Source organism: Equus caballus, chromosome 14, assembly GCF_041296265.1.
Source record: "Equus caballus isolate H_3958 breed thoroughbred chromosome 14, TB-T2T, whole genome shotgun sequence".
Lineage (NCBI taxonomy): Eukaryota > Metazoa > Chordata > Mammalia > Perissodactyla > Equidae > Equus > Equus caballus.
The window spans coordinates 53,276,455-53,301,458 of record NC_091697.1 but is presented as its reverse complement, the minus strand read 5'-3'; the positions used below and the strand labels follow the sequence as shown (position 1 = coordinate 53,301,458).

Here is a 25,004-nt window from a genome sequence, read left to right as displayed (position 1 = left end):
TATCACTACTATTACTAAAAAAATACATGTATCATTTTTTGCTGGTATTATGTCTGTATAAATAAAAGAATAAACTGAAAAGCTGTTAGAAACAATAAGATGGTTTAGTAAGGTAACTTGCAATATTTTTTAAAAAAATCAACAGCCAACTCTCATTTCCAATAATGGGTTAGTTATATTATTCAGAACAACTCACTCTTTGAAAACAAACAAAAAAACTGAATATAAAAAGTGTCTTCGAAAAAGCCTCAAAAAAACAACACAATAATCAGGAACTACCAGAACAAAAGCTAAGAGAGGGAACCCAAAAAAGTAACCAGAGTACTGAAGCCACTCAGGTCTAGAGAATTCACTGATTCAGTCAAACTTGGGTTTTGATTTGGGCAGCCTTGTGAGGAGAGTGGGACATGTCAAGGTCTAGAGCCACCCAAAGTGGAAGCCCTCCCCACGTTTATCCTGAGAGTGTAGTCTTTTGGAGTCCTAGCTTAAAGGTGAATCAGAAGGATTGCTGGCAATAAGTAGAACAATGGGAAAAAAGAGGAAAACATGAAAAAGAAAAAACTAACCCCAAAAAGTTGAAGCCACAATTCAGGCTTCATATGGTTTACAATCTAGGTTCACATCCCTTAGGCAAACTGGAAAACCTCAAGTTGTGAACTTGATGTGAGATGGTCCCAGATTCTTAATTACCTCCAGACACCTAGCAGAAGAAAATTCAAATCCTCTCTGAAAGAAGATACCTTCTTTGTAGGCTCCAAATAATTTTTAAAAATCAATGAGTAGTACAGTGAAAAATAACCAAGTATGTAAGGAAACAAGGCATCATTGACGCAAATTAGCAGAACCAGACCTGGAATTATAAAATATGGATTATAAAATAACTATGTTTACAATGTTTGAATAAATAAAAGACATCCCCAAGATTCTTTTCAAAGGAGTGACCAACTGACAGACAATTTCTCAATAGTAACAACAGAACGCAGAATGGAGGGGCCGGCCCAGTGGTGCAGCGGTTAAGTTCGCACGTTCCGCTTCGGCGGCCCAGGATTCGCCAGTTCAGATCCTGGGTGCGGACATGGCAGCGCTTGGCATGCCACACTGTGGTAGGCATCCCACATATAAAAAAAAAAGTAGAGGAAGATGGGCACGGATGTTAGCTCAGGGCCAGGCTTCCTCAGCAAAAAAGAGGAGGACTGACAGCTCAGAGCTAATCTTCCTCAAAAAAATAAAGAAAGAAAGAAAAGAAAACAAATATCATAGAATTCTATATCCAGATGAGAGAGAGAGAGAGGAGAGGAGAGGAGTAGGGAGAAAGAGAAAGGCAGGCAGACTATCTCATGCTTATAGTGCAGAATACACATTCTTTTCAGGCACATGTGGAACATTTATAAAAACTAATCATATACTAACCAAAGTATCAACTATTTTCAAATGACTGAAATAATAAAAGTATTTTTCTGACCACAAGCTAGATGGCAATAACAAAAACATAACTAGAAACTTTCTATTATATTTGGAAATTAAGAAATATACTTAAATATAAACCATAAATCAAAGAAGTAATAATTGAAATTTTAAAATATTTTCTGTTTTTTCTCCCCAAATCCCCCCAGCACATAGTTGTGTATTTTTCGTTGTAGATCCTTCTAGATCTGGCACATGGGATGCCACTTCAATGTGGCCTGACAAGTGGTGCCATGTCTGCGCCCAGGATCCGAACCAGTGAAACCCTGGGCCACGGGAAGCGGAGCACGTGAACTTAACCACTCGGCCATGGGGCCGGCCCCTTAAAATATTTTGAATAAACTATACTTAAAATATCATATATCAAACTTTTGGATGCTGTTGAAGCAATAATTAGAAGGAAACTCCTGGGGCCGGCCTGGTGGCACAGTGGTTAAGTTCACACGTTTTGCTTCAGCAGCCCGGGGTTTGCAGGTTTGGACCCCGGGTATGGACATGGCACCGCTTGGCAAGCCATGCTGTGGTAGGCGTCCCACATATAAAGTAGAGGAAAATGGGCACAGATGTTAGCTCAGGGCCAGTCTTCCTCAGCAAAAAGAGGAGGATTGGCAGCAGATGTTAGCTCAGGGCTAATCTTCCTCAAAAAAAAAAAAAGAAAAGGTGATAATTTTGACTTTATAAAAATACTTTAAAATATCTATAACAAAAGGCAACATATGTGATGTTAAATGACCAGCCACATACTAGAGGATATATGTTATGCATATAACTGACAAAAGATTATATCCAGACTATATTTAACATACATTAAAAAAATATACACTATATGTAAGTATCCAAATGCCAACTAAGCAATAAACAAAAGATTCAACAGAAAAGTGAGCAAAACACATGAAAAAAGTAATTCAAAAAAGTGGCAGCCCTGATGGCACAAAAACATACAAAAAATGTACTCAACCAAAAAAAAGAAAGGAAGGAAGGGAAGAAATTTCTGAGCAGTATGTACAGTATAATTCCAATTATTGGGGGTGGGAATACTCAACCTCTCTAGTAGTCAAGGAAGACAGAATTAAAAAGGATGAGATACCATTTCACACCCATCAGATTGCCAAAAACTAAAATAAATAAATACACATATACTTACTATTGAAACCAGCAAAGAGTTAGCCATTTAAGTAACTAGGGTTGAAAGGTTTTTTTCCCTTTTGTAATTACTGATTATAGATCTAGCTGTTTAATCCACCCATTGTTAACTGTGCTGTTTAGGCAATATGCCATCTGACTCCCACTAGGTTCCTATAGATAACATCTCCTTGGAGCCTGGGTCACCATGGCAATGGGTGTTTGAGCTGTTTCTCAGGAATTAGAACCCCTTCGTCCACTCCAGGCCAATTGAGACCACCAACTCATCAACTAGACCCATGCAGATGTCCTTTTGATATCAAGAGGCTAAAAATTCCCCATTAGATCATGCTCACACGACCATTTTGTGAGCATGTTATTCTATGAAGAGGCATGGAGTCTGACCACACTTGAGCAGATCATCAACTACCTCACTTCTCCTCACGTCCAATTTCCTATCTCCACATTTCAGACCACTTTGCCCCCGATCCCATAAATATCCCTGAGTCCCTATATTCAGGGAAGTTGATTTGAGACTCATGCTCTCGCTTCCTCACATGGTTGCCTTGTGATTAAGCTCCCTCTCTGCTGCAATCTCGTCATCTTAGTGTTTGGCTTTCCAGGCAGTGGGCAAAAACGAACACTATGAAGACAAATATATAAGATCTATATAGATATATCTATATATATCTATATAGATATCTATATATTTTATATATATATAAATTTATAAATAAATATATAAATATAAATAAAAATATAGAAATAAAGTTATATATAAATATATATTATATATATATATAAATATGATACACATAAAATTCAGAACAGTAGTTATCTCTGGGGAAGAAGAAAGGGAAGTAGAATAAGAAAGATTATGAAAGAGTCTTCAGCTGTATCTAATATTTTATTTCTGAAAAAAATCTGAAGCAAATATAACAAGTTTTAGTTTATTAAATTTAGGTAGTGAGTACAAGATTTTCTAAACTCCTCTTTATCTTTGAAATATTTCATATTCTTGAAATAATATGAAGAAAATATTTATATACTCTTAGGATAGAAAAGGCTCTACTAAGTATGTCATAAAAAACAGAAACCATGAAATAATAGATTAACAGCTTTGTCTAAATGAAGATTTTTAACTTACATATAGAAAAGTACCATAAGTAAGGTTGAAAGAGAAACAACATTTTTGAAAAAATATTTGCAACACAAAAGGTTAATCCTTAAAATATAAAGAGCTGTACTGTTTCAACAATGCCTTGGGCCATAAATTGTTCTATAAACTAATCCAATCAATTTATGGCTCCTTTGAAGAAACAGTTTCTGAGGTCCCTGTTTGATGTTTGTTCTGACCCATAAGGACTCCTCCTTGGTTCCCTCCTGCAAACTATCTGGCCTACAGTCTAGGCTGTATATTTGTTAAATCCATCAATCTCCTCCCAGTTGCCTTTCACCACAACCTCCAATGCTCTTGAGAGTGTCCTCAGGTTTGAATTTCTGCATATTCTATTGCAAATCAAGTCAGTTCCATTGGGAAGAGATTAGGAGCTATCTGTTTCACAGTCTTGCTTCTCCCCCAAGCAAAATCTCTGAGCACAGGGCTCTGGAGTTGGGAGAGGGGACAATGCCAAGCTTCTAAGTAACCTCTCATCCTAGGAGTTGAGTGCTCAGTACGTTAGGGGACAGCAGCCTGAGCTCCTCTCAGCTTGCCTCTCCCAGCTTGGAATCACTGCCTCATGAGCCAGGGCAAGGGTGATTAGGGCCCCAGTATTCTCAGTGCTCCACACCCAAGGTAGAGCCTCCATTCCACAAGTGGGAGATAGGCGGAAGAAGGGAGTTCCCACTCTGGAATGCACTCACCCACAATTTAGCTTCCACAACTGGTAGCACAGGGCAGGATGAGAAATGCTAAATTTCTGCTCCTCCTAGAAAGACAGCCCTCCAACTAGGGGCAGGGAGCAGAGGAAGTCTTGTGTTCTAGGCTGCAGCAGTTTGGAGTGGAATCTCTACCTAACTGAGCTGGAATTGGGGAGGGAGGGAGCTGTCGTGGCTCAAATAACACACTCTTGCCTTGTTCAAAATTCTTTTTTTTGGAGGAAGATCAGCCCTGAGCTAACTACTGCCAGTCCTCCTCTTTTTGCTGAGGAAGCCTGGCCCTGAGCTAACATCCGTGCCCATCTTCCTCTACTTTTTTTTTTTTATATGTGGGACGCCTACCACAGCATGGCTTGCCAAGCAGTGCCATGTCCGCATCCGGGGTCCGAACTGGCGAACCCTGGGCCCCCGAAGCACAATGTGTGAACTTAACCGCTGCGCCACCAGGCTGGCCCCAATGCAATTATTTTTTTCTACTTCTATAAGTCCTATTTGGATCTTTTTCAAATCTTATTGGACGCTGTCATTTTTGATAGTCTATATTCTTTGCTCATACTTTTGATAAAATCTTTTATTTCTTGAAAGACAATAAAAGAATTATTTTATATTCTGCACCCTCAGAATTTTACTATCTGTAGTTTTGCAAGTCTGATTGTTTCTGCTGTCTTTCACTCGTGATACCTTATTTTTGTATGTGTACTTTGTGTTATTTTGATTGTGAGCTCATTATCACTGGAATTTCTTTCTTTGTGGAGATGGTTTCAAGCCTGGATTTAAGATGTGTTTCTCTAAAGAGGATTCATATATGTTTCTACCAGTAACCTGGAAATTCTGCCAATTTGGAACTACATTAAAATAAAAACCAACTTTTTCTTACAGAAATTTTCATCTATAGTCTAAAGTAGAGAGAACAGTATAATAATCCTCCACAGATCCGTCATTCACTTTTAAAAATTATAAAGTCGTGGTCAGTCCTCTTTCATCTTATACCTGCTCCCCACTCACTTACCCATTTCCTCCAGATAAGTACAAAGCAAAACTTAGACATCCCGTCACTTTACCCATAACTTATTCAGTATGTTTCTCTAAAAGGACTCTCTTTTTAAAAAAATAAGCATGATACCATTTCATACTAAAAACTTTTTACGATAATTCCTTAATATTATCAAACACCAAGTAATTGTTTAAATGGCCTAAATTATCTCATAATTTTATTTTTAACAGATTGCTGATTTGGTCAGGATCTAAATATAGTATAATCAGTTGATAGTTATCTTAAGTATCTTTGAATTTATATGTTTCATTCCCTCTATTTTATTCTTGCAATTTATTTGGTGAAAAATCCAGTAGCTCTACAGTTTCCAACAGTCTAGACTTTGCTGATTACATGTCCATTATATAGTTTAACACATCCCCTGTCCCCAGTATTTCCTTTAAATTGGAAGTTGGATCTTGATCAGACTCAGATTTCATTTTCTATCAAGACAACTTCATGAGTGGTGGTGTGTACTTCATTAGGAGGCAGACAGGAAACAGACTCTAAATTTGTGGGCAGGAGGTTTACTGAGGAGTACTCTTGGGAAAACTACCTGTGAGGAATGAGGCAAGCAGGATTAGGCAATAGGAGAAGTTAAACTGTAATACAGTTGCAACAGAGGTTTCAACTGATCCCACAAGGAGCTCTGGAGCTAGGATGGTCTTTCAGAGTTGTCTCCTTTAAGATAAGAGTGGAAGCCCTTTGAACCTCTGCACTGTGTCGTTGGAAGCAGGCTGTCCCCCAGGTAAGGACCATAACCTTGGGCAAGGCAGCTTCTTTCTGGATTAATTCTTGGAGGAACTGAATCATGAGCCTTGAGTAGCTAACACTCCTAGACCTGGAGAAATAAATGCCTTAGCCCTGAAGAGATGCCTGGATGTGCACCACATCATCCACTACAAGGCACATAAAGTTTGACTGCCTTTCTTTCTGTGATGTCAGCAGCCACTGATGATCATTGCCAAGATCTATTAATTCACTAAAGTTTACAAAATGGTGATATTCTAATTGCATCGCTCTTCCTTTTTCAGCTGGAATTTCTCTATAAACTTTCCCTCAACAACTATTTGAGTACACTAAGGTTCAGTTCATATTGGAAAGGCAGGATAAATGCTGTATTGCTTCTATTTATTTGCTACTTTTGATTATGAATTGGTTCCATACCTAGTACCCATCAAAGACGACCAATGAAGTAAGTTTAATTTGTTCTTTTAAGTATCATGACGAACTTGGGGATTTCAACATATTTGATTTGTTTCAATTCACTGCAGTTATTATCCTTCTTGAAACTCAGTGTCCCATCTATGGCCAATGGAAATCTTTTCAGGTTGAATCCTAAGTCCTTTACAAAAGATCCTAACAGTCTTTGACAGCTTCCTTGCTTTCTATTATGACAAGATATCTGGATCATTTTACACATATCTTACTCCAGACTTGAAATCAGCCATTTCGCCAAGAAATTACAGTTCCTTTTAGTGGAAAATGCTATTTTAGAGGGAAATGGTAGTTAGAAAATAAAACGTGGGAGTCAGAGTTGATCATTGTCATCGGGGTTATCTTTTTTTCTAGATCCTTTCAGTGTATAGAGCTAAAAAATACATTTTTTAAAAGAAAAAATTCACCATTAGTATATACTTTGAATTCAAAATCACGACTAAAGGGGATTTTATCCAATCTCCAACTTTACATCTGTATGCCCCTTCTGCCATGCTGAAAATCCAGGTTCTCAGAGAAATCAGCATAATTGTTCAACTGCTTACAGCAGTCTCAGAAAAACACCAAGACTTCCAACAACAATAAGATTTCTGAAAAGTTTTGCGGGGTTTTTTCTTTAAGAGATATCTAAATAGGGATGTATAGTCAAATTACTGGGTTGTAAAGTCACATGAAACAGTTCCTCCCTGTGTGATTATGTCACTAACTCTATAGACAGATTTAACTGTTTCATTTTGCTCTCGATTTTACATTTTAATTGAGTTTTTGAATTATATAAAATATTGGCATGACTGTGAAGTCCCTCTTCCTATGGTAATCTTTATCTTTCATTTTTAAAAATATAAGCACATATACACGCTTAATAGCAGTTATTCATACTTTTCTCTACCTTTTTTTTCATTTAACAATATATCCTAGGATATATCACAATAGAAATATTTTATATTATACAGAAATATTCTTCAATCTTTTCTACAACTGTATAGTATTCAATGGAATAAATCATACAACTCATTCAATCTGTTCCCTATTTTTCCCTACAGAAAAGGATTCCTGTCTTATGCTATTACAAACAGTGCTATAATGAATAACCTTGAGTATACATACGTCTTTTCATATTTTTATCCATGTATTTTAAAAGATTTTTTTTCCCCCAAAGGCTCCCAGTACACAGTTGTATATTCTTCGTTGTGGGTCCTTCTAGTTGTGGCATGTGGGATGCTGCCTCAGCGTGGTTTGATGAGCAGTGCCATGTCTGCACCCAGGATTCGAACCAACAAAACACTGGGCTGCCTGCAGCGGAGCATGTGAACTTAACCACTTGGCCACGGGGCCGGCCCCTTATCAATGTATTTTAGAGGTAGAATTCTGGAAGTAGAAATAATATTTCAAAGGGTAAATACATGTGCAATTTTTCTAGATATTGCCAAATTTCATTCTGTAAGTGTTGTACCATTTCATAGTTCCACTAGCAATATATGAGAGCCTATTTCCCCACAGCTTCACAAATAGAATATGCTATCAAGTTTTGGATTTCTGTCAATCTGATAGGAGAAAAACTCAGTACAGTTTTTTTTTTAATAGACTTGATTTTCTAGAGCAGTTTTAGGTTCATAGAAAATTTGAGCAGAAAAGACAGTTTCCACATGCTCCCTGCACATAGGCATAGCCACCTCCACTATCAACATGGCACCAAAGCAATACATTTGTTATAACTGATGAACCTACATTGGCATGTCATCATCGCCCAAAGTCCACCTTAGGGTTCACTCTTGGTATGGTACTTTCTATGGGTTTGGACAAATGTATAATGATATAGAGCTACCATCACAGTATCATACAGTAGTTTCACTCCCCTATCTCAGTATAGTCTTAATTGATCTTTATCTTCTTATGAGTGAGACTGAGCATTTTTCATACGATTAAGCCATTTATATTTTCTTTATCCTGCGAACTGTGTGTGTCTAGCCCATTTTTCTACAAGGTTATTATTGTATTTATTCTCTATTTTTAGGTACTTATTATATACATTAGGAATAGTAATGCTACATCTGTGATATAAGTTGCAAACATTTTTTCCAGTTTATTACTTAAGACCATTTTAGACTAAATTCTCAGGTTGCAGATTTTTAAGCCACAAAACGAATATGACTTCCAGGCCAAATATACTCTAGGGCTGGCTTGAGTGAAGAATTTTCTGGAGAATTTTTCTCCCTTCCAATCAAAACAAAATTGCCTTAACATCTTCTTTTGAGTGGAAGATCATTTTTCTAGTTCTCCCTTTCATGGCTGTAGGCTTTGTCTCCTGTCCCCCAACTTACAAAGTCTTTTGAAACCTACAGCTCTTGGCCACCAGGGAACGGCAAATGTCCCCAGAACAGCTATAAGTTTCAGTGTTCCACATCTCTTAGGATTTGTACTTTCCACTATATTTCTCTTTAGGACTTCTCGCACTTTCTTGCACGGCCACCACATAAGAAAAATGATATTATTAATTTCTCCTTTAGTCATGCAAAGCAGTGACCCTACAGTTTGTCAGCTGAATTGAGCATTTAAGGAAATGTTTAAATATTTAATCCAGTATCTTCATGTATGCTGAACCAAGAATGCTTCTTGGGAAATGTAAACCACCATTTGCTAAATACAGAAGTCTCCCAGTTCTGTTTTGTTTTGTTACTTATTGTTTAAATTTTAATTACAAATGTAACACATATTCATTGGAATAAAAATCAAACAAAATAGAAGAGAAAATAAAACGATCCTCTGCTCTTATTGGTTTCATTCTTCCCACTAGTTTTTGGTGATTTCAGCTTTTGTGTTAGACCATTTAGTTTGCACCATGAAATGCTCTAAGCAGCTACATGAAACTTATCCTCTATAAGGTACTGTGGGTACTACAGACTTGGGTACCAGAGTTTACTCTCAAGAAACTTTCAATTTTATTGGGGAAACAGAGGAAAGAACTGGCATACGCAGAGAATAAGATGTATCAAAGAGTCAACTTAAGAGTCCAGACAATAAATGCTAATAGAGTTAAAAGGAAAGTACTTTGTGGGGTGGAGTTATGCAGGGAAGAAATTAAGAAGGAGGTAGTCAACAATGAAAAAAATCTGAAGGCAGCCACACAGAGATGAGGAGGAGGCAGGGGTATATCACAGAGACAGATTAATTAAGCAAAGTAGTATGCTCCTCTCCAGAATGCAGTCTTGGTTTCTGCAGTACTTAGGGTGACTGGTCAGGCTTAGAGCTTATTTTCCATTTATCATTAATTGCCATTTGAAAAAAGAAATTAGACTTTGAATGCAGCTTTAAGACCTATGGCTATTCAATTGCCTGGGCCAATCCTGGTTAATATGCTAATCAATTTATCAAATACAAAATGGTTTGCGCACTCCCCTGTAACTGGAGGAGTGTGAAAAATTAGCTCCTGGAGTCAAGAACTCGGAACCAGTCCTAGGTGTCACATTTAAACTTTTATTCAAATGCTGGCATCTCTAATATCTGACCTCATTCCAATCTCTAACCTTCTTATTTTCTGGGCCTTCAGCCAGGGGGCTACATACTCATTTCCATGGCCTCAGATTTTAAAGGGTCAAGGAGTGGTATCTGAATCATACACTATTACGTCAATAATAATAAAGACAGCACTCTCCACTCAGCCTCCATATGCTATCTGGAAAATATTTCATTTCCTAGGTATCTGTTTACTCTTTTGTTTCCTCATTTATTCATTTAATAATTATTTTCTAGCACTCAATGCTGGGTCCAGCGCTATATACTAGGGAGACAGCAAGATTAAGATAGAAAACAAGAGGCTGCCCCAAACTCAGCAGAAGGAGGGAAAAATTAAAATTAGAGTAGAAATAAATGAAATTGAAACAAAAAAGACTGTAAAAAGGATCAATGAAACAAGGAGCTGGTTCTTTGAGAAGATACAGAAAATTGACAAACTCTTAGCTAGACTCACCAAGAAAAAAAGAGAGAAGGCTCAAACAAATAAAATTAGAAATGAAAGAGGAGAAATTACAATGGATACCACAGAAATACAAAAGATTATAAGAGAATATTATGAAAAACTATATGCCAACAAACTGGACAATCTAGAAGAAATGGATAAATTCTTCAACTCTTACAACCTCCCAAGACTGAATCAAGAAGAAATAGAGAATCTGAATAAACCAATCACAAGTAAAGAGGTTGAAACTGTTATCAAAAACCTCACCAAAAATAAAAGTCCAGGACCAGATGGCTTCTCAGGAGAATTCTAGCAAACATTCAAAGATTTATTACTCTTCTTCTCAAACTGTTCCAAAAAATTGAGGAAGACGGAAATATTCCTAACACATTCTATGAGGCCACCATCACCCTGATGCCAAAGCCAGATAAGGACAACACAAACAAGGAAAATTACAAGGCAATATCACTGATGAACATAGATGCAAAAATTCTGAACAAAATATTGGCAAATCAAATATAGCAATACATTAAAAAGATCATACACCACAATCAAGTGGGATTCATACCAAGGTCACAGGGATGATTCAACATCTGCAAATGAATCAATGTGATACACTACATTAACAAAATGAGGAATAAAAACCACATGATAATCTCCATAGATGTAGAGAAAGTATTTGACAAGATCCAACATCCATTCATGATAAAAAACACTCAATAAAATGGGTATAGAAGGAAAGTACCTCAACATGATAAAGGCCTTATATGACAAACCCAGCCAACATCATACTCACTGGGCAAAAACTGAAAGCCATCCCTCCGAGAAGAGGAACAAGACAAGGGTGTCCACTCTCACCACTCTTATTCAACATAGTACTAGAGGTTTGGCCAGAGCAATTAGGCAAGAAAAAGAAATAAAAGGAATCCAAACAGGCACAGAAGAAGTGAAACTCTTGCTGTTTGCAGACAACATGGTTTTATATATAGAAAACCCTAAAGAATCCATTGGAAAACTATTAGAAATAATCAACAACCATGGCAAAGTTGCAGGGTACAAAGTCAATTTACAAGAATCAGTAGCATTTCTATACTCAAATAACGAACTAACAGACAAGAACTCAAGAGCACAATCCCATTTACAGTCACAACAAAAAGAATAAAATATCTAGGAATAAATTTAACTGAGGAGGTGAAAGACCTATACAAAGAAAATTATAAAACATTACTGAAAGAAATCAATAATGACAACAAAATGGGAAGATATTCCATGCACATGGATTGGAAGAATAAACAGTTAAAACATCCATACTACCTAAGGCAATCTACAGATTCAATGCAATCCCAATTAGAATCCCAATGACCTTCCTCACAGAAATAGAACAAAGAATCTTAAAATTCAAATGGGGCAACAAAGGACCCTGAATAACCAAAGCAATCCTGAAAAACAAGAACAAAGTTAGAGGTATCGCAATCCCTGACTTCAAAATATATTACAAAGCTATAGTAATCAAAACAGCATGGTACTGGTGCAAGAACAGACACATAGATCAATGGAACAGAACTGAAAGCCAAGAAAGAAAACCACACACCAACGGACAGCTAATCTTTGACAAAGGAGCCAAGAACATGCAATAAAGGAAAGCCTCTTCAGTAAATGGTGCTGGGAAAACTGGACAGCCACATGCAAAAGAATGAAAGTAGACCATCATCTTTCCCCATGCACAAAAATAGACTCAAAATGGACCAAACACTTGAAGGTAAGACCTTAAACCATGAAACTTCTGGAAGAAAATATAGGCAGTACACTCTTTAACATCATACTTAAAAGGATCTTTTCAAATACTATGTCTACTCAGACAAGGGAAACAAAAGAAAAAATAAACAAATGGGACTTCCTCAGACTAAAGAGTTTCTGGAAGGCAAAAGAAATCAAGATCAAAATGAAAAAACAACCCACCAATTGGGAGAAAATATTTGCAAATCATATATCCAATAAGGGGTTAATCTCCATAACATATAAAGAACTCACACAAGTGAACTACAAAAAAAACAAACAATCCAATCAAAAAGTGGGCAGAAGATATGAACAGACATTTTTCCAAAGAAGATATACAGATGGCCAATAGGCACATGAAAAGATGCTCAACATCACTAATCATCAGGGAAATGCAAATCAAAACTAGACTTAGATATCATCTTATACCCGTTAGAACGGCTATAATCACCAAGACAAAAAAATAACAAATGTTGGAGATGTTGTGGAGAAAAGGGAACCCTCATCCACTGCTGGTGAGAATGCAAACTGGTGCGGCCACTAGGGAAACCAGTATGGAGATTTCTCAAAAAATTAAAAAAATACCATATGACCCAGCTATCTCACTACTGGGTATTCACCCAAAGAACTTGAAATCAATAATTCGAAAAGACTTATGCACCCCTATGTTCATTGCAACATTATTCACAATAGCCAAGATGTGTAAGCAATCCAAGTGGCCATCGACGGATGATTGCATAAAGATGTGGTATATATATACAATGGAATACTACTCAGCCATAAAAGAAGACAAAATTGTCCCATTCACAACCACATGGATAAACCTTGAGGGCATCATGTTAAGCAAAATAAGCCAGAGAGGGAAAGACAAACACCATATGATTTCACTCTTATATGGAATATAAACAAACTTATGGACAAAGAGAACAAATTAGTGGTTACTGGGGGCAGGGGAGGTGGAAGGTGGCCATAAGGGGTGAAGGGGCATACTTAAATGCTATATGACAAATAATAATGTACAACTGAAATCTCACTATGTTATAAGCTATTATGACCACAATAAAAAACAAAACAAAACAAAACAAGCGCCTCCCGCATGGACTAGTGGTTAAGTTCAGAGTGTTATGCTTTGGCAGCCCAGGTTCAGTTCCCGGGCAGGGCCCTACACCACTCATCCGTGGCCGTGCTGTAGTGGCAACCCACATACCAAATAGAGGAAGACTGGTATAGATGTTAGCTCATGGCAAATCTTCCTCAAGCAAAAAGAGGAAAAGTAGCACAGATGTTAGCTCGGGGCTAATCTTCCTCAGGAAAAAAAGAAAAGAAAAGAAAATGAATCCAATCCTCCTCATAGTGTCTAATAGGGGTTATCAAAAGTAAACAAGTAATCAAACAAATATATAATTGCAAATTGAGATGAATGCTATGAAGTAGCCAAGGGAATTTAAAAGACCCCAGAGATATTTTAGAAATTTTATTAATATGAGTATGTTTAGTTGCAAGTAAAAGAATAATGACTAACATTGGTTTTTAAAAAACAAAGACATTTAATCATCTCTCACAACAAAAGTCTGGAAGTAGATGATTTCAAAATCAGTACAGTAGCTAAACTATATCATAAAGGACCTAGCCTCCTTCTGCCTTTCTCCTGTTTTATGCTCCTCAGCATGTTGGCTTTTGTCCTTGTGCTTCTCACCTCACTGGTCTAAGCCAGCTGCTGTAGCTCCAAGACAACGGCAATCAAGGCAGGAAGAGGTAGGCAGGGTCTCCTTGCTATCTTTCTTTTTATAAGAGAGCAAAATCCTCCCAGAAGCCTTCCCAGCAAACATCTCTTTATGTTTCATTGGTCAGAACTGGGTCATATGCCCATCTCTAAATCAATCTACATCCAAGAATGGGATTACTAAGCTTGGTTTAGACTACTCATGTTTTATTTCCTAGCAGTTCTCACAATTGCCCATGAACAAGTGGTTTCACCTTTCTAAGCCTCACCTTTTTCATTTGTTAACTAGAAACAATAATAGATGTCCTCTGAATTTCATAAGATTAAGTGAATGCGAAATAACATAATATACAATAGGTCCTGTGAAAGTGCTTATAAAGCACCTGTCAACGATAGGGATGTAACATCATCATATATATTCCTTAAAATAGATTTAAAAAAGGGAAATAGTTGTTTAGTAGACAGTAACAGTGGAAATAAAAATCCATAGGATTCAGTCACCAACTAAATAACTAAATAGGGAGAAAGAAGACTCAAATATCACTCAAAAGTTTCAAGCTTGGGTAACTATGACAATCATACTGCCAAGAATAGATAAAAAGACAATGTGGGAAGAAAAATTTAGTTTGTGAGAGAGACAAAAATGAATTCCACTTTCTTCTTGAGACTGAGGTGCAATTAGACAGTCTGGTGGAAATGGAGGATGGGACCTGAGGAGAAAGGTCGGACTTCACAGACATTGGAGTCGTCCACAATGAGGCAGAATTTGAAACCATGGGAACAGACAGGATCACTGGCAGAGAAAATGAAGAGAGAAAAGGGAAAAGGTCAGAAAAATCTTGGTGAATAACTATAATTAGGAGATAGTAAGAAGATGATGTTGCCATTAAAGGAAAAAGAGAGGGAGTAATTAATTACAGGCATACAAGAAACAAGGGATAATCACAGGGCAGCAGAGAAGTAAAGTTTCCAAAGGAAAGTAGTGGTCAACATTGTTAACTGCTAAAGAAATGTCAATGATTCCAAAATACTCTTGAAAAATTTCAGTGATAGTAGGAACATAATGCTCACATGCACTTATCTGGATCCCTTTGTGTATACTCTTTAAGAAGTGTGGAAGAGAAGGAAAATATAGGTTGGCAGGTTGGAGGTGATGGATAAGTTAGTGCTGGGACAGGAGTCAGTGGATAGGTAGTTGAGACATTTGTGAACTAAGAGGAAGGAACCTAGAGAGAGAGAAGAGAATGAGGAGCACTGATGGTGAAGGGGAAAACAGGAAGAAGTGCAGAGGCTGGAGGTCACAATAAGGATAAAAACCGTGTTCAACAGGAGAGATGAAAATGGGAAGAGACAATGAAGATGGTCAGAGAACATGAGATGTTGGAAGAAATGAGTTTCAAGACATCTAGTGGACAACAGAAGTAAAGATAAAGATACATGGAGTTGAGAACATTGATCCCCAGCAAGCTCACAAAAGCCATTAGGAAAGACAGAGGAGAGAAGATGCAGATGATCACTGAAATTCACTGAGGATGACAGCAAAGAAGTCTGGAAATCAGAGACCAACAGATGGAGATGGGACACAGTGATACGGCACTGGCCAAATGGTTAAAAATGAACTGGTAAAACTTTAGCAGGAAGAGTACAGCTGAGGAAACTGGAGAGCCAATAAAGCATGGGATGAGGGGATGTAGGGTTGGGATTAAGGGAGATATTCATTTTATAAAGAGATATATGTAAGCTAAAATCTGCTAAGGAAGTACCAAGGAAGAGGCAAGGAGAGAGAGGATAGGACAGAATCCTGTTCCAGGGATCCACCATAACAGAACACAATCACACTGCGACGGATGACACATGTACATCCCTTTTTCATACTGGGCACAGGTCCATGATACCCCGCAAACTGTGGACAGTTCAAACAAAAGTGCAGCATACAAGGAGCACTTACAAGCCCATGTAACTGCACAGTAATTCATACATTTGCAGATCAGAATGTGAGTTATTAAAGATGGATATAGGACACCAAAAGTGACTGAGGTGGGGGCATGAGAACAGGAAAAGCCAGTGTTCCCTAAGGTAAGCACACCAGTTTCTTGATAATTTAGTTCCTGACAGTTAAAAGTTAAAGGAAACATATAGGGAGATAAGAGGAAAACAAAAGGAAACAGCCAGTTTGCTGCTAAGTAAAACCAAACCAGATTATAGAAGGCCACATGGCCTCTGAAATTCACAAGGCCTTTCTGAGACTTCCTTTACACAGAAACACAAATGGCTTGTCTGAGATTCCAGAGACTCCTGGTCGGTCAGACTAAAGACAGGTTATAGAAAGCCCATTGAAAACAACTGACTTGAAGAAGAAGAAAGGAGGTTAAAAAAAAAAAAAGAAAGAAAGAAACCATGAAAAGATGAAGTTATCAAAAGCATCAGTCTCCTATCTCTGCATATCTTATCCAAGAGCTTAACCTGCCTTACCCATGGGCAACAAACAGCAGAAAATAAGTGTGTGTGACCCATAAATAAGTGTGAATAATATTTAAATAAGGGAACAAACTATTTCAGTGGTCATGTAACATTCAGTGGCCACATCAATTACATTTATGTCAACTCTTTCTTCTTGATCTTGGAATAATTGCTTTACATTTAACACCAGGCAAGAGATCTCTTCATCCATAGAAATGGGTGTGGAAGCCTTATTGAGCAATTAACCCAGGCAAATAAACACCTTCATGAAGCAGCAAGATTAGCACCAAGAAATATAGGTGGTAAAATATAAGCATCTTAGAAGAGAAAATGAGGACAATAAAGGGTTGTACTGTGAAAAAAAAAAAAAAAAAAGAGTAAGAGTGAAAACTCAGTAAAAAGGACACATGATGAATATGATGATGTTACATCCCTATCGTTGACAGGTGCTTTATAAGCACTTTCACAGGACCTATTGTATATTATGTTATTTCACATTCACTTAATCTTATGAAATTCAGAGGACATCTATTATTGTTTCTAGTTAACAAATGAAAAAGGTGAGGCTTAGAAAGGTGAAACCACTTGTCCATGGGCAAACAGCCAGTAAATGATAGAGATTGGACTTGAACCTAGATTTTCTGATTCCAGGTACAGTGGCCTGCCTAGTCCTCTAAAATACCCAAATATCTGGACTGACTGAGCAATTTCTTGCCTATCAGCAGAAAACTAGAAGGAATGACTTCTAAATAATACCCCCAAATCCTGGGACTCCATGATTCCATTGTGTTCACTATCCCACAAATGCCCTCTTGACAAAGAGCAAGCTCATCCAATCACTCTGTGTGTGTGTGTGTGTGTGTGTGTGTGTGTGTGTGTGTGTGCGCGCGCGCGCACGCACGTGTGTTTGTATACCTGTATGCCAGGGGCAGGTAGGGAGCTTCAGAACCAATACTTAGGGCATCAAGAGTAAAGAATGAATATCAGACTAGAGCACTGAAACCTGCCTCTCTGCATAGAACTATTCTTACCTTCTATCAAATTCCTCTTTGAATAAAATATTGACAATTTCATGATGTTCAGGAGCCTGCTGCTGACTTCCAAAAGCTCTGGCGCCCTACCATGCTGTGACTGTAACTGCCCTCCAGTGAGCCATCAAAAGCCCGGCTAGAACATTTTGAATACAGCAGTTTGCTTCCCATCAAAACACTAAATTGCAATATTTTATATTTATCTCTATTTAAATTTTAGTGATGCTGCATAAATGTTAACATGGCCTAATGCTAATACAATCATAGAAAAGTCTTAATAACATCACATATTGGCACAGCCCCTGGGTGAGTTATGGCCTCCTAAGCAGGCCGAATGCATGCTTCTTGTCACTTAGTTAGTCCCCTTTAACTAACATGTGACATCAAGATGCTACACAGTTTCCCGCAAGAAATGCCTTTCCATAAGCAAGGGACATCTAGGATCATTTGTTCATATTGAAAGTGGAAAGAAAGTGCTTGGGATTGCAGAAAAGATTTCCAAAAACGGTTTGGGGAGAGAGGTTAATAATGTTTGATTTAGTTCTTTTATGGCTTGAAAAACAAAAAGTGAGCCTCAGTAAGTTTTCAAGCCCCTAAAGCCTTATTAGGATAAGACCTTGAACTTCTTCAGGGCTGAAATCATAGCTACCAATGACAAACTCACAGATTCTCCACCTTTCCAGTGGATGCATAGGCAGAGATTTCCCTGGGCTTCCAGGGAGACTGTCTGGCTCTGGTAGGTGAGACCAGCGGAGGTAGAGTGCCTTGGAGGCCACAGCCTTGACTGTCAACAACACAACCACATGACAACCAGGGCTTAAAGATCAAGGCAGGTTAATGATAAAGGAAACAAAGGCCTGCAGTGCTCTCAGCCTCTCCTCATGGAACAATTATGGCCTTCCCAGCTTAGCCCCTCAATTTGCTAAGAAAAGATACTGAAGCCTTTCAGAAAGAGAGGGCATTAGACTGAAATTCTAATTAAATAAAGATAAGCACAGATGAAAGGCAAAGGGAATCTTTTCAAAATAAAACCTCCAACGGTAAAAATGTTCAGAATAGACTTTCTCCTACAACATCACAATCCCTGCATCCAAGCAAGACAACCCCTAATAGCCACCACCCATGCCCTTGCAGCAAGAATCAGAACATCGGTTCCTGTTTTAGAGGAACAAATGGTCCTAGGAGCAGATTTTCAAAAGCAGAAGGAACTACAGCTCCATTCAACCAACTGCAGTTTGAAGACATCTGGACTTTCTTAGGATGAGTATAATGATGTAGTGCCTACATATCCTTCTGCATCAACTCTTTGGAGACGCTGTCTCCCCATTCCTCTTGCCTGATCAGTCTTCTAGCACAAGTCAGACTAACTGAAATTTAAATAACTCCCAATCCAGAAAGCATGATAACATGACTGCATGTTGATTGGTTCCAGGCAACTAATGGAAGACACATTCCCCTCAAAAGGCCCTCCTTGGTCAGGTTCATCATTTATTCATCAATAGATGTATCTTTACTGCCCAACGGATCAACTCTTGGAATTCATTCACCTCCTTCTCAATTATCTATGGTTAGTCTAACTTTTTATTTGCTTTGAATAAAACAGAGAATATGACCTAAAATATGCTTTCAAATGTCCATACATATAAGATGGGAGGAACAAAGAATCACAGATAATGACAACACAAGTCAAAATTCTTATCTACCTGGAGTAAGGGCAGAATCAAATTCTTACTCTAGTTTCATTGGGATTACATTGAAATGTGGATAGGGATGTGCATGAACTCAAGTGTAACCTTCTACCAAGTCAATCAGGTCAAGAGCAAAGCTAGACTTTACCTGAAGGGCCCAAACGATTCTGGCCAATGGGTTGTCCATCCACGCTGCTTACCTGGAAAAGGCAGCCCCCAGCACAAATGCTGCATACTCCTTTACCAGGGGCTCTGTGCTGTTCAGCCCATTGATCACGACTTGAAGGCCACCGAAGGAAAACAGGTCCTGTGCATTATCCATCTGCAACAAAGGTACCGCTTAGTAAATATAGTACAGCCATCAAGGAAAGAAGAGTTCTTCTTATGGCTTTTCTTTTGGTGACTATTCAAAACCAAACTAAAACGTCAAGTAAAAAGCAACAGTGGCTTTTCTGACTAGCTAGGAAAGGATTTGTAAAAACTAAGTTTTTAAGTAATCTTAAATTGGAGAATTCCTAATTCATCTAACATGATTTATGAGTACCTGCATGGGAACCGGCAGAAATGGCACCTAGCTATTGCTTATGCCAAACATGTCCTGGAAAATTCTAATACCATAATGAGTCATAAAGCTTACTCCTAATGTACAAGCTGTTAACATAAAGATGTGGCGTCATCAGCATTACTAAATACTGCCATGCTTCCTGTTGATGTCCTGCCCCACTGGGGGCAGTGGAGGCAGCAGACATTTAAAGAAAAACCTTATTTTTAATTAGAAGTCAGGAATACAAAAGGAACCTGTTACGGGTTGGGGGGCTAGAAGAGTGCTAGGAGAGGAATAACAATAGTACCCTTCTCTTCCCTCTTCCTCGCTACATACAGAATAAGGTTGACTGAATCTTAGAACATTCATGATAAAATCTGCAGAGAAGTCTCTCTCAAACGGTTTAGTCTAGGCTTGTGCTATTGGCTAGTGGCTATTATTGGACAGTGCAGAACATTTCCATCATCACATAAAGTTCTATCAGACGGCACTGGTGTAGCCTATCATTTAAAGTCCATAGCCCCAAGTCCGGACTCTCTCTTTTATTCTATAGGGGATCTCATCCCCCAAGTTTCATTAGTATCCTGGAACAAGAAAACTCAACTTCCTCAGAAAGGTCACTGGATCCTGTTATCCCTATGCAGTAGCTACAGTCTCCCTTGAAAATATCTTTGTTGCAACAAAGGCTGCCTCTTGCCTACCTGCTGATCCCCCTCTACAAATCATCAGGAAGCTAGAGCCCAACAACAAGGTGACTGCTACCCATCCTTTTTTCTCCAGACACCACCGAGCCCTTTCCTACCTGACTGTGTCCTTCCAAACTGGAAGAGGGCTCTAACAGAAAAACTGAGTTTGAAGGACTATATTTGACTCTACCTATGTTTTTGGGTTGGCCTAGCCTGTTTATGTCACTTAGAAGGTCATTCTTATACATTCTGATATAATCTCCTCAAGAGGAGAGGTTTTTGTCCATCTGTCTGTCTGTCTGTTGTCTGTCTGTCCACTGTTGTAGGTCCAGTGACTAGAATAGTGCTAAGCATATAATCAGACGCTCAATAAATAATCATCAAATCAGTGAATGAATTTGATCACATAAAAATGTTACTGAAATAAACTCCACTGTAAGTAAAAAAGGCAATCTAGGGTATCTGTGCCAACAAAATGGATGGGTCCCTGATACCACAGACCTGAAGGGATGGCCAATCCAGGGTCGTGAAATAAGAATGGAGTCTGTTCTGCCATCAGGGCCCCAAACCAGGGCTGGGGTTTTTCTGCCCCAATCTGTCCTTATGAAAAGGGATGATTATTAGGCTATAGCCCAGCTTAACTAGGGAGACTCAGGGAGGGGTGCTTTGCTGACACAAGCACAAAGAGTACTTCCTCACATACTCTGATTTTAAAATCTAAGAATTCACTACCTCTCCTTTGTCCCTCCTTCCTCTAGGTTTTCTGGATACAAAACCATGGCTCAGAGTCCTGTCATTCCATGCTTGGGACAGTTATTTACCAAAGCTGGTATGAGTTCCTAGCAGAGCAGCTGCCACTCTGACAGGCCCAGAGCAAAGCAGCCCAGAGTCACAGAGGTTCTGTTCTAGATTCACTTTATCTTTATTACTACAAAGATAATTCATGGTGCTATAAATGCTGACATTTACATAAGCACTTCAGCCTTTTCAAGATGTTTTCTCATTTATTATTTCACTGGAGATGAGGAAGAAAAGAGTCATTCTTCCCACTGCATACACAGAAGATCAAGCTCCAAAATCTGGGCCCTGCCCAGTGTCACACATGAGAAAGCATGAGCAGGGCCCTGGTCAGCAGCTTCCTATCTGGGTCTGTAGCCAGAACTTTTCTCAGGCTGCCTCTAGGATAGGGTGGGACATGTGGAGAAGAGCTCAAGGTAGAAGGCGGGAGTGCACAAGGAAGGGGGCAGCAGGGAACTGTGCCAACACTCAAGAAAAAAGAGAACCAGAGCACTGACAAGACAATGAGAGAACAAGAAACAGAGAAAGGGAGAAGTGATGGTAAATAATTGAGGAGTCATATGAGAGAAGGCAAACACACTGCCCTAGGGTGGATGGGGCGGACAGAGGCCACTCCTCATAAATAACTCTCAAACTGTTTTCCACAAACACGGTTTTGCTTTTCACAAATCCTGTTTAATAATTCAAATATGGCTGTGAGAAATCCTTGGGCAGATCCAGTTTGGGTCCTTGAAGCCCATGGATCCTCAAAACTTCTAATCAGTGAGTCTAGAACACAAGAGGACTGGTGAAGTTTCTGGCAAAAAAAGTGCTATCTTCCTCAAAGGTAGCACCACATCACCCCAATTCCCCATCACAACTGGAACTCGAGGTCAAACTGCATCTTCTTTAATCTCCCTGTGAAATCACAACCGTGTGGAAGCCTGACATACCAACCTAAACCAAGGACTTTATATTTCCAATCAAAGGGTAAAAAACCCACAAAATTTATGACTCTTCTGCCAACAGAGCAAGTTTGGCCTCCACCAGGGAACTGGTTCTTGGGCTGACCTCAGGCTGAGTTTGGTCATGTCCAAGAAACTCTTTACCAGGCCCAGCAAAAAGTCATGAAAGCAGAATGGGATGTCACCCTAAAGATGACACTGCCAGGCGACTAGCAGGCTTGACGAGAAAAAAAAATTTGTTGAGGCCCTGCTAGCCTCCTGTGTATTCACTCTCTCTAGTCATTTTGGCCTTTTATGCTGCAACTAAAGGAAGAGCCTATAGAAATCTGATACCTAAAGATCCATCCAAGCATGTTAAGATGAGAAAAAATAAAAGCTGTCAACATCAGAGGAACTGGCCAATAACCCCTAAGATCCTTAATCCTTTAAATATCTATAGCGGAAAAGCTGTTGGAATTTTTGTTTTTCGCCTTGGAGAGAAAGACTGGAAAGAGGAAAGACAACCCAGGTCTGTTTTTTCTCTAAGAGGATCACAGACCTGCTATTTGAGGCCTGAGAAAGAGTTATGAGCAGAGGGAGAAGATGAAGAGGCCGCCCCATAATTCCTGCAGATACAGTACACATTCTCTCTCACCACCACAAAGGCTGGCAAAATCCTAAAGAAAGAATGTCTTTTAGCCTAGTTTACAGAGAACAAGGACGCTGTTGTACATGGGAGGACGTTGAAGATCTATGTCTTGATGAGGATCTCAAACAAGCCTTTGATTTTGATTACACAGCCTTCCTGGACCACCATCGTCCTAGTCTGGATTATTGCAATAACCTCCTATCTGGTTTCCCTGCTTCGACCCATGCCTCCCACCTCCAGTCGAATTCTCAACACAGCAGCCAGAGGGATCCTTTAAAAGTAAGTCAGATCATGCTGTTGTTCTGCTCAGCATCCTCCGATAATGTCCAATTTCATTTTTTTCCATGGCCTACAAGATGCTCCATGATCTTCCTTCAGTTATCTCTCTGAGCTTCATCTACTCTCTCTTCTCTGACCTCCAGCTACACTCACGTCCCTGTGGTTCCTCAAACACACTAGACATGCTCCCACCTTAGGGCTTTGGTACTTACTGTTTCTCCTGCCTGAGATGCTCATTCACAACACTGCCAATCCTTACCCTGCTCTACTTTTTATTTTCTACAGTATTTATCACCTTCAAATATATTTTTTATAATTTACTCAGTAGTTATGTTTATTGTCTATCTGCCTCTGCTATTTTGTTCACAGATGTATCTTAAGTACCCAGAACAGTGCCTGGGACTTAACAGGCATGCAATAAATTAATTTATTAATAAACAAATGGCTTCTCTTGGCTGTTTATCTTTAGATCCACCTATTCCTTTTTGAGCTTCATTCAAATAGCACCAGTATCCTGTGAGAGGCAGAGTGGCCAAAAGGTTAAGAGCAAAGAGTTTAGTACAGGAGGCAACACTCCAAATGAAAAAGAGGTTGGCTCTGGCCTCTAAGAATGTATTTTACAGGGGCTGGCCATATGGCACAGTGGTTAAGTTTGGGCACTCTGCTCTAGTGGCCTGGATTTGCGGGTTTGGATCCCAGGCACAGACCTACACCACTCATCAGTCATGCTGTGGCAGCGACCCACATATAAAGTGGAGGAAGACTGGCACAGATGTTAGCTTAGGGCTAGTCTTCCTCAAGCAAAAAAAGAGGAAGATTGGCAACAGATGTTAGCTCAGGGCTAATCTTCCTCAGCAAAAAAAAAAAAAAATGCATTTTTACTACAATAGATCTGGGCCTAGATTAAAAATACTGAATGCCCTGGGAGAGAAGTAAAGATGTTGATGCTATTTTCTTAGAGCTTGGGGCAGTGGGGTTTACTTTTGGAGCTGTTAGTTAAAAAGTCAGAGTTACGGACCAGGAAATACAATACCTGATGAACATAATATTCAAGATCAAAGAGTGCAGCAATCTTCTCTTCCAGACTGGAGCTGGAACTATTGAACTTGTTGATCAGCCGTACCATGATCTGCATGTCACTCTCAATGACAACATTCAGCTCCTCAAAGTCCTTCTTCAGCTCCTCAATAGGGCGAAAGAGCCGTTTAACCTCGGCCTGCCTTGCCTAAGGAGAGCAGCAAAGAGGTGATTAATCAAATTGATTGGCAACATCTCCCCAAGACTCCTGTTGTCTACCATGGATGCCCATCCTCAGAGAACTGCTGCTCTAGGACTCAAAATCTTCTTTAATCTATATTAAAAATTCTGAATCTTTCTAGGATGCCTAGAGAAGCAAGCCCTCAGAGTCTACCCCGATAGCCCTCTGGCCCAAAAAGACACTCAAGATTTACCAAGGTTTGTTTACCCCAGTCCAACTTTCAATGTTCAGGAAGAAGCGAAAGTCTTCTTGTTGCAACCACTGAGGTCAGGAGACACAATGTAAGCTCATCTTCAATCCCTACCCTCACATGAAAAGGCTGAGATCTAAGGAGGAGTAATCTACAGCCTGGTTCTCTATCTCCTACAGTCATAGACTATCTTGGCATTGCCCTGTCCAATCCAATAGCACTGTAGGGAAACCCGGATGTAGGAAACTGTGGGTAAAGAGCTGTCAGAGTGGGAGCAATTTGCTGATGAAAATTAAATCACTGTCATTACTGTCAATCTAACTACAGGT

General features: G+C 39.1%; 1 protein-coding gene across 10 annotated transcripts in view; it reads right to left on the bottom strand.

The window, feature by feature from the left end:
- Positions 1 to 25,004, bottom strand: part of SIL1 (SIL1 nucleotide exchange factor) — a 254,106-nt gene that overhangs the window by 44,410 nt on the left and 184,692 nt on the right. For all 10 annotated transcript variants that reach the window (XM_070234176.1, XM_070234178.1, XM_005599371.3 and 7 more), the window contains 2 exons: positions 24,261 to 24,452; positions 19,549 to 19,670 (listed from right to left, as the gene is read on the bottom strand). In XM_070234176.1, coding sequence (XP_070090277.1) covers positions 19,549 to 19,670; positions 24,261 to 24,452 — 314 coding nt within the window. The remainder of the gene's footprint in view (positions 1 to 19,548; positions 19,671 to 24,260; positions 24,453 to 25,004) is intronic.